The 11352-nt window shown below is 36.2% G+C and overlaps 1 protein-coding gene across 1 annotated transcript; it reads right to left on the bottom strand.

Annotated features, from left to right (window-relative positions):
- Window positions 1–1251: 1251 nt before the first annotated feature.
- LOC122435272 (ubiquitin carboxyl-terminal hydrolase 1-like) lies at window positions 1252–4623 on the bottom strand. The gene is given in 2 exon segments (XM_043459335.1): window positions 1252–4190; window positions 4192–4623. Coding segments are annotated over 2 exon segments (2349 nt in total). The 5' UTR covers window positions 4246–4623; the 3' UTR covers window positions 1252–1895.
- Window positions 4624–11352: the final 6729 nt, after the last annotated feature.

Here is an 11352-nt window from a genome sequence, read left to right as displayed (position 1 = left end):
CTGAGTCTCTCTCTCAGGAATTTGGTTTATTTGGGTATAATTCTTATGGTATTTAAGATGATATGAAGAGTGAAAATATGTATATGTATGACTGATTCACTTTGCTGTACAGTAGAAACTAACACAACATTGTAAAGTAACTATACTCCAATAAAATTAATTAAAAAATTTAAAAGATGATATGACTGTCAGAGGACCCAGGGATAAAGGAATCTTTCTCCAGACCACTGTTAAAACTCCCTATAAAGTTCCAAGTGGAGAAACATATGCAGGGGAAAATGACAAATGAAAAATAAGATGGAACACTAAATGCATGCTAGCTTGATATCACCTATTCTTGTACCACAAAGTGTTCCCCAGTTATTTCTCCTGTTAAGGGTCCCCCTCATGCTCCCTCCTGATCACTAAGGCTCTTCAAATATTAGCTAATATCCTAACTTTTAACATATTAGATGAGTTTTACATGTTTTTGAATTTTATGTAAGTGGAATTATATAGTATGACAGTCTTTTTTTCTCTAGCTTCTTTTGCTAAACACTGTAAAATTCAATCCTGTTGTGTCTAACAGCAGTTCATTTATTGTCATTGTTACAGAGTTTTCCATCTTGTAATGCACATTTTTTTGTTAAATGAGAACAATTCCAAAGTAAGGAGGCTTTTAAAAATCATTGATATGAGAGAGGAAGAAAGTGCCAGTGATTGACTTCTGACCTGACAGAGCAACCTTACAAATAATAATTTAAAACCTTTAGTAACACAGAGATATAAATTGCAACATTATTACAAAGGCAAAAATTTATCAAGACAGACAACCAATCAGAATTGCAGGCTTCTCTTAGAGACTATTTTCACAGGACCTGGCAACAATTTCTCAAACTTTTGGAATTTTACAAGATCCTGTTGTACAAATGATATTTCCAAGGTTAAATTTACAAGGAGAGAGAATATAACAATTGATAACAGCTATTCTATACACAGAAATCTCTCTTTTATACAAAGAAACAAAAGTTACATTGTTGTGAATATTTTCAACCTAAAAACACTGTATCAAATTACATTTTTAAAATAGTTTGGGATAAAGAATGGTAACTCTGTAGCTACAGAGGGAAGGAACAACTGCATCTATTTATGAGACTCCTTTTTAAGCAGTTTACATTTTATTGACCTCCTGGTTTTTAAAAAAGTTAAATTTAAGGTCACACCTCCAAGTTTGACGTACTATATACAGATCGTGCAGAGTATGACTATGAAGGGATACAAATTAGCCCATGCCCCCAAAGATTTACTAGTATACAGAATCATTTTCATAAATACACATAAAATTCTGGTGAAGATAGAAGAGGACTGACTCTATAGGTTTTCTGAGATATTTTTCAAAGTGATTCAAGGCACAAAATGTACACTGTTGTGAATACATACATATTCCAGGGTTTGTGCCTGTACTATAGCCCATCTAAGGTTTGGTTTATGATTTACAAAACTATATGTACTGAAATGAGATTCTGCTTCTTAGCTGAAAAACCACAAGACCTATAAACATTGTGTATATAATTACTCCAAAATATGGAGATACAAATACAAGCACTTTATTTTAAAAAGCAAACACAAAAGATAGATGTAAATTCAAAAGTGTTTAAATGCTTCAATTTTGAATAATTCAGTTAAGAACCTATACAAGTTTGTTCCCAGAAGCTAATGTTATCACTAGTCTCTACTAAGGAAAATGAATTCTAAAAATTAACATGGTTTTCAATAATTCAAATTTCACTATTTATATAAAAACCTAGAGACCAATAATATCCAATAGCTTCAAAAGATAAGCTACTTTGATGTAATCAATTTACCATTGTTTATCCATGTCTCTTTAATATATACACAAGGAAAATACAATCACTCTATAATTTCTTATAAAATAGCAAGTAAGGAGTAGATGTAGGAGATGTAGAAGGGGAAAGAGAATTCAAAAAGTCCTTCTCTTCAGTAACTTTCACTTCAGAATCATCAAAAAGCAACCACTTCCCCTCATACTCCTTTAAGCTTTGCACTACATATGAAATTTTGTTCTCAAAACCACTAATGTTAATGCCTGTTTGGTCACTGGATTCCTTGTTACTATCAGATTCATGGGTCCCATTAGTATTGTTAGTCTCAGAATTTCTATTTTCAGGAAGTGCTGTACTGGCAACTTTATCAGGATTAGACACTTTGTTGTATAACTCGTAATCTGCCTTGCTCTTTTGTCCTCCAAGAAGTCCAATAGCTTCTACATTTTTTTTGTTCAAAACTTTACTTGGCTGGTTATTTCCACTGACTCTAACAGACACTTCTTCATTGTCATAATTTTCAGCCACACCCCTTACTTCCTCCTCATTCAATGGTTCTGGCTTACCTATTTCACACATTTGGTCGATCACAAAATTTTCCTTATCTAGTTCTAAACTGTTAAGGTCAGTGACTTTAACAGAAGCAGTATAGTGCCCACTACTAATTGTAATGCCACTATGCATCACAACTGCAAATAGTCCATAGCTGTCGTTGGTTGGCTTTGTGCTCCATTCTTCTAGTGACAATTTAAGAGGTGTCAGTAAAGGAGTGTTGATCTTGGAAAGTCCACCACCATAACAGTCAAACTCCAAGCCACTAGCAGCAAAGCACTTCAAATGAATAGTTATAACTTCAGGCATTTTGTCAAACAAAAGACTTCGTTCTGCTTCAGTATAATGATGGCAGTTTTCACAGAAATATTTATCTTCTCCTACAATCCTTTCCACTGAAGCAAATTGTGAAATTGCCCATCTCAGGGTCTTCATTTCTGTTTTGGGCTCTGGAGAAATTTCAGAACTCTCCTCTACTTTGGAAAGCTCATCTTCTTGCACTGGTACACTGATGTCTTGAAAATCTTCTCTTCTTTCTGTTAAACTTTCACATTCTAAGCAACGAGTCCGTAATACCAGCTGACCTTGAAATAATTTTTCAACTAGCTCAAAACCAATTTGCTCTGCACCTTTGTTTATGGGCTTAACTTCATTAACATTAATGGGCATATCATTATTCCCTGGAGACTCAAGTTCACAATCATTAGTTGTATTATCATTTTCATACTTCCTCAAGTCCTCTTCAAGATCATATTCATTTTCTTTACACTGTCCTTTGGATCCTTGGTTTGTTGCTATTTTACCCATACTACAGAACTTGGAAAGAATGCTGGGTTGCTTAGCTGCAGACTTTAACCAATTTATTTTAACTTTTGATTTCCTTTGGGAGGATCTTGCGTTCTCATTTTCAGAAATGTGCTTGGGGATTATTTTAGGAGGAATCTCTAATGTATCACCTGCAGCTTTTCTTTTTGATCTGGTTTGTCTCTGGTTTTCTTCCAAAGACTGGTGTTCCTTAGAGATTTTAACTTTTTTTTTCATGTTACCAAATTCAGCATCACTTTTTCTTTTCCCATTTCCTTTTGGGAGTTTTTCTCTGTAGTCTTCAGAATGCCTCATACTGTCCATCTCCATGCTGTTATTATCACTCATTTCCTCTTTCTGATATTCTTCTACCTTAGTAGATGAGTCTTCCACATTTTTTACTTCTTTTTTTAGGAGTTGGCATGTTTCTTGAATGTTTCCCAAAATACACTGTAATACTTCCTGTGCATCATGCTGTAGATATCCTTCATACATAGGGTTGAGTTCCCTGAGTGTGTTAAGTAGTCGCCTTGGCTGAGTAGCAAGTTCATCAGTGTATTTCTCTGGATTTAATAGAAAACTAGCCTGAAGCTGTTCAACTGAAATGATCAAGGACTGTAAGCTGCATATTAGTTCATAACTTGCCAAAGCATCTTCTTTGCAATTTCCCTTATCTTTTTGATTGGCTTCATCTTTTAGGGCTTCTTTCTTCCTTGAAATGATATTAAATAAGTGCTTCACTCCAGATTTAAAACCAGGACAAAAATATAAAACCTGAAGTATACTATTAAGATAACAAGTATTGCCAAGATTATTCAGTCCCACAAATGGTAGCAAATTTTCTCTCTTCTCACAGTTTATAGGCGAGGACTGTGCCGCAGGAACAACTTGATCAATTTCAGACCCTTTATATTCAGAAGTCTTTTCTTCATTTTCTTGAGAATCTGTGAAATCCAAGGCTCTCTTGGTTTCCTTTTTCTGAAAAAACTTCAAGGAAAGTCTGTTTTTTTTTGGATGGACTACCTCTTGAAAGCCCATTACTTTCACTAGGTATGACACCAGGCATTTTCTCCTCAAATCCCAAGCAGTTGACAGGAATTAACTTATGCAGGGATCTTGTAATCACCAATCATATCTGGTCATGGCCCAGAGCGAGGTCCGCGGCGGTGACGCCGGCGAGTCCAACCCCGCTCAGTGCGGGTGCGACAGGTGAGCCCCTGCCCCGGGCCCGCGGGGGCCCCCGACCCACGGAAAAGCTGACCCTATCGCCCTCCCCGCGGGGAAGTGACCATTCGCTCTTAAGAGCGGGAACCCGGGCTGCAGCTCGGTCCTGCCTGGCGCGGGCACCAACTACATCCCCGGAGCGGCGCCCTCCCGCGCCCGCCCCCGCCCCGGGACGGCAAGGAGCGCCAGAAGCGGCTCCGCTAGCCGGGCGCCCGAACCGCTAGGGCATGAGACTCCTTTTTAAAAAATAATCTTTTATTGTTAAATAAAACATAGATATGAAAACCAAATGGATCAAATGTATGGCTTAATTAATTATTATAAGATTAAAACCACTCAGGTATGAAATAGAACTTTGCCAGTCACCTAAGAAATCCCTTCCATGTGCCACATCACACAGACTGTCCTGTCCCCAGTAAGAAACCACTACCCTGACTTTTATAATAATTAATTCCTCGTAATTTTTTTGTAGTTTTATCACCCAAATGTGAATCCTAGACATAATTGAATGTTGCTCATAAATCTATGGATTCCTTTTGCATCTTTCCCACTTCCTTACCATTTATATTTATACTAATATTTACTACCAATACAATTACTGAAGATATTAAAGCACTTTGGGCACATATTCTGCCCATTTTCCTCCACCACCAGTTTTTGAAAATAGTCATACCATTTTTATATTATTATATATTCTATATAACACTTTGTCCCACTCAACGGACGTCGATTCTTAGTTCTGCAATAATTACATACTTAATGCTCACAACCAGTCCTTATGTTTGGTTAAGCACATATCTTGTTATCTGGAGCTGCTTCTCTGGTAGATTCTTCCTCAGGAAGAATCATAATCTTCCTCATGAGAATCATAGTCTCTAAGTCTTGCATATTGATTAACAGTTTCTCTGTGTCATTGTAAGTCAGTTTTGTTGGATATAAGATCTTTAGCTAAAACTAGCTTTTGTCATATTAAATATGTGGCCCTGTTTTCTTTTGGTATAAAATGCTTCTGTTGAAAAATTTGGTGGTAATCTAAATTTGTTCACTTTGTAGGTCACAAGTTCTTTTTCTCCCCAAATGCCCAGAATATTTTCACATTAAAAAAAAAGGCCCAGTAATTTTATGAGAATATATCTTAATATTGGTCTCTCTGGGTCAAAAATTTCTATTACGTGGTGTGTTCTTTTAATGTGTAAGGGAAGGGCTACATGGTTCTGTCTTCCCTTTTTCCTGTTAGTTGACTGTTGGTGATGCAGTTGGTCTGGCCTGCTTGTCCCCCAGCTCTTGGCATTTATATCTTCTTTCATTTCTTTCATCAGCAACACATAATTTTCATCATACAGACCTTGTACAATTTTTGTTAGATTTATACATAAATATCATATTTCTTTTGGAGCAATTGTAAACAGTATTACCTTTTTACATTTTGTTTTCCATTTGTTCATAGGTTATAGAAATGTGAATGATTTTTGTTTGTTGACCTTATACTGTGTGAAGTCACTGAACTCATTTTTTAATTGGTTGGGTTTTTTTGTATGTTCCTTTCATTTTCTGCATAGACAATCTTGTCTGTGAATAGAGATAATTTTGTTTCTTCCTTTTCAATTTGTATTACTTTTTTTCTTGTTCTTGCTTCATTGCAGTGGTTAGATCTCTTGCTACTGTGATGAGAGTAGACACCCTTGCATTGTCCTCAATCTTAGAGGCAGAGCATTTAGCCTTATAATGGCATATCTTTTTGCCTTTCTATATTGTTCACGGGGTTCTCCCAACAAGAATAATGGAGTGGTTTGCCATTCCCTCCTCCAGTGGACCACATTTTGTCAGAACTCTCCAAGTATCTACTCCTGTTTCACTGACTACATGAAAGCCTTTGACCTTGTGGATCACAACAAACTATGGAAAATTCTTAAAGAGGTGGGGATACCAGACCATCTTACCTGTCTCCTGAGAAACCTGTATGTGGGTCAAGAAGCAACAGTTAGAACCTTACATGGAACAATGGACTGAGGTGGGAGGGGGGATAGGGATGGGGAATACATGTAACTCCATGGCTGATTCATGTCAATGTATGACAAAACCCACTGCAATGTTGCGAAGTAATTAGCCTCCAACTAATTAAAAAAAAAAAGAAAGAAACAAAAAAAAAAAAAAAGAAAGGAGTATGACAAGGGTGTATATTGTCACCCTGTTTATTTAACTTCTATGCAGAGTACATCATGAGAAATGCTGAGTTATGATGAGTTATGAGCTGGAATCAGGATTGCTGGGAGAAATATCAACAACCTCAGATATGCAGATGATATCATTCTAATGGCAGAAAGGGAAGAGGAACTAAAGAGACTCTAGATGAGGGTGAAGGAGGAGAGTGAAAAAACTGGCTTAAAACTCAACTAATAAAAATAAATGAAAAAAACAGAAACTAAAAATAAAAATACAATAAAAAAAACCCTCAACATTCAAAAAATGAAGATCACAGCATCTGGTCCCATCACTTCATGGCAAATGGAAGGGGGAAAAGTGGAAGTAATGACAGATTTTCTTTTCTTGGGCTCCAAAATCACTGCAGATGGTGACTGCAGCCATGAAATTAGAAGACACTTGCTTCTTGGAGGGAAGCCTATGACAAACCTAGACAGTGTATTAAAAAACAAAGACATCAGTTGAGCGACAAAGGTCTATATAGTCAAAGCTATGGTGTTTCCAGTAGTCATGTACGGATGTGAGAGTCGGACCAAAAAGAAAGCTGAACACCAAAGAACTGATGCTTTCAAACTGTGGTGCTAGAGAAGACTCTTGAGAATCCCTTGGACTGCAAGTGGATCAAGCCAGTCTACCCTGAATACTCATTGAAAGGACTGATGCTGAAGCTGAAGGTCCAATACTTTGGCCACCTAATGTGAAGAACTGACTCATTGGAAAAGACCCTGATGCTGGGAAAGATTGAAGGCAAAAGGAGAAGAGGAGGCAGAGGATGAGATGGTTGGATAGCATCACTGATTCAATGGACATGAACTTGGGTGAACTCAAGGGAGATGGTGAGGGATAGGGAAGTCTGGCGTGCTGTGGTCCATAAGGTCGCAAAGAGTCGGACCTGACTTAGCAACTGAACAACAATTTAGCCTTATGCCATTAAGTATGATGTTACCTGTAGGTCTTTTCTTTTTTTAAAAAGATCTTTTCAGGTTGAGGAAGTTCCTCTCTGTTCCTCGTATAGTAAAAGTTTTTCTTCTTATAATCATGAATAGACTTGGATTTTGTTGAATCCTTTTTCTGTGCAAATTGATGTGCCAATCCCATATATCATTAGGATAAAGAAGGTCATATGATGACTATTATTATTTTTTCTCCTGCTGATATGCTCGATTGCATTGACTGATTTTTGACTATTGAACCAGACTTTCACACTTGGAGTAAAACCTACATGTTTGTGCCATATTATTCTTTTTATATATTATTGGATTCCATTTACTAAATTTTTGGAGAATTATTAAAAAAAATTTTTTTTTGGTTGGAGGATAATTGCCTTACAATATTGTGTTGGTTTCTGCCATATATCAACACGAATCATGAATCAGCCATAGTTGAGGGGAACTCTTGAATCTATATTCAGGATACTATTCATATATAGTTTAATTTTTATATGCAGTCTTTGTCTTATTTAGTATCAGGTTAATTCTGACATCATAAAATGAATTGTGAAGTTTTCTCTATTCTTCCATGTTTATGTAAAACTGATGTTATTTTCCCTGAATGTTTGGTAAAATTGTCGAGTAAAACCACCTAGTTGTCAAGTTTTTTTTTTTTTGGAGAGTTTTTAATACATATTTTCCCTTAATGATTATATCAATATATATATTCGGGTTGTCTTTATCTTCTAGGCTAAGTTTTGGTAGTTTTTGGTTTTTGAGAACTGGCTTATTTCTGCTCAGCTGTCAAATTAAATGAGTATAAACTTATTTTTAGTATCTCTTACTTTTTGATTTTTTAATAATTGTGGTAAAATATACATAACATAAAGTTTACTATCTTACCATTCTTAAGTATACAGTTCAGCAGATTTAAGTACATTTACAGTGTTACACAACCAATCTCAAGAATTTTTTCATTTTGCAAAACTAAAACTCTCTACCCATTAAACAACAACTCTCCATTGCCTCATTCCTCCAGGTCCTGGAAACCACCATTCTGCTTTGTGTCCCTATGAATTTGACTACTCTAGATACCTCATATAAGTGGAATAATATAGTATTTGTCTTTTTGTGACTGACATATTTCACATAGCATAATGTCTTCAAAGTTCATCCACTTTGTAGTGTATGTCAGAATTTCCTTCCTTTTTTACTTAAGGCTGACCAATATCCCATTGTATGAGTATACCACATTTTGTTTATCCATTCATCCATCAGTGGATGCTTGGATTGCTCCCACATTTTGGATATTATAGAAAATACTGATATGAACATGGGTGTACAAATATCTCCTTAAGATTTTGATTTCAATTATTTTGGATATATACCCAGAAGTAGGAATTGCTAGGTAGTATGGTAATTTAATTTTTAATTTTTTGAGGAAACATCATACTGTTTTCCATAGTGGCTGCACCATTTTACATTCCCAGCACAGTATACAGGATTCCAATTCTCTACATCTTCGCCAACACTTTTCCCTTTTCTTTCTTTTTCTTAATAATAGTCATCCTAGTGGCTGCGAGGTAGTATTTCACAGTGGTTTTGATTTGCATTTCCCTAATTACTACTGATGAGCATCTTTTCATGTGCTTGTTGGACATTTGTATATTTTCTTTGGAGAAATGTCTATTCAAGTCCTTTGTACATTTAAAAAATCAGATAGATTGTTTTTGTTGTTTTTGAGCTGTAAGACTTCTGTATTATGTATACATGATATATGTATCACGTATTCTGGATATTAAACTGTTATGGGAGTGTGTCCTCCCCAAATTCATGTTGAAGCTCTGGTCTCCATATCTCAGAATGTGATTGAATTCAGAGATAGGGTCTTCAGAGAAGTGACTAAATTAAAATGAGGCATTAGAGTTGGTCCTTAAAAGAAGAGGTAATCTGGACACACAAAGACACACAAGGAGTATACACAGGACAGGACAGCCATGTGAAGAGGTAGCAAGAGGGTAACCATCTGCAAGTCAAGGAGAGAGGTCTCAGAAGTACCCAATCCTGTTGGCACACTGATCTTAGACTTATATCCCACTGAACTATGAGAAACTAGGTTTCTTTTGTGTAAGACACCCAGATATGGACTGAATTATGTACCCCTAAAGTTCATACAAACAGCTGAGAAAAGAAGAAAAGCAACAGGCAAAAGAGAAAAGGAAAGATATACCCATTTGAATGCAGATTTACAAAGAATAGCAGGGAGAGATAAGAAAGTTTTCTTAAGTGAACAATGAAAAGAAACAAAGGATAACAATAGAATGGGAAAGACTAGAGATCTCTTCAAGAAAATTAGAGATACCGAGGGAACATTTCATGCAAAGATGGGCACAATAAAGGACAGAAAGTATATGGACCTAACAGAAGCAGAAGATATTAAGAAGAGGTGGCAGGAATACACAGAAGAACTATACAAATAGTATCTTCATGGGTCAGATAACCATGATGGTGTGATCACTCATCTAGAGCCAGATATCCTGGAGTGTGAAGTCAAATGGGTCTTAAGAAGCAGTGCTACAAATAAAGCTAGTGGAGGTGATGGAATTCCAGCTGAGCTATTTCAAATCCTAAAAGGTGATGGTATTAAAGTGCTGCATTCAATATGACAGCAAATTTGGAAAACTCAGCAGTGGCCACAGGACTAGAAAAGGTCAGTTTTCATTCCAATCCCAAAGAATGGCAATGCCAAAGAATGTTTAAACTACTGAAAAATTGAGCTAATTTCACATGCTAGCAAGATAATGCTCAGAGTCCTTCAAGCTAGACTTCAACAGTACATGAACTGAGAACTTCCAGATGGACAAGCTGGATTTAGAAAAGGCAGAAGAATCAGAGATCATAATTGACATCTTGTTGGATCATAGAAAAAGCAAGAGAATTCCAGAAAAACATCTGCTTCATTGACTATGCTAAAGCCTTTGACTGTGTGGATCACAACAAATTGGAAAATTCTAATGAACTGATTCAAAATTGGGAAAGGAATATGTCAAAGGCTGTGTATTGTCACCCTGCTTATTTAACTTATATGCAGAGCACATCATACAAAATCCTGACCTGGATGAGATGGTTGGATGGCATCACCAACTCGATGGACATGAGTTTGAGCAAGCTCCAGGAGTTGGTGATGGACAGGGAAGCCTGGCATGCTGCAGTCCATGGGGTCGCAAAGAGTTGGACATGACTGAGTGACTGAACTGATACTGATAACTGAAGGGGAAAGGGAGGATGGGATGGATTGAGAGATTGGGATTGACATATATGCTGTACAATGTATAAAATAGATAACCAATGAGAACCTACTGTATAGCACAGGAAACTCTACTCAATGTTCTGTGGTGACCTAAATAGGAATAAAATCCAAGGAAGAGGGGATATATATATATGTGTGTGTGTGTATGGCTGATTCACTTTGCTGTACAACAGAAACTATCACAACATTGTAAAGCAATTATATTCCAATTAAAATAATTAAAAATTTAAAAATAGAAAATTTGAATAATCCTAAAACAAGTGAAGAAATTGAATTGATATTTGAAATCATCCCCAAAAGACAAGCACAAAACCACAGAGTTTCACTAATTCTAGAAAATATTTTTTAAAGAAATAACATCAATTTGTAATAAACTCAGAAAATAAGGAAAAAGAAAGTTTCTTCCAACTCCTTCTATGAGACCAATATGACCTCGACACCTTGATACAGAAGCATCACACGAAATATAGATAGAGCTATATCCCTCATGAATATAGATGTAAAAATT

Source organism: Cervus canadensis, chromosome X (genome assembly GCF_019320065.1).
Source record: "Cervus canadensis isolate Bull #8, Minnesota chromosome X, ASM1932006v1, whole genome shotgun sequence".
Taxonomy (NCBI): domain Eukaryota; kingdom Metazoa; phylum Chordata; class Mammalia; order Artiodactyla; family Cervidae; genus Cervus; species Cervus canadensis.
Note: the sequence above shows the minus strand (reverse complement) of the source record. Positions and strands in the feature narration are given on the sequence as shown.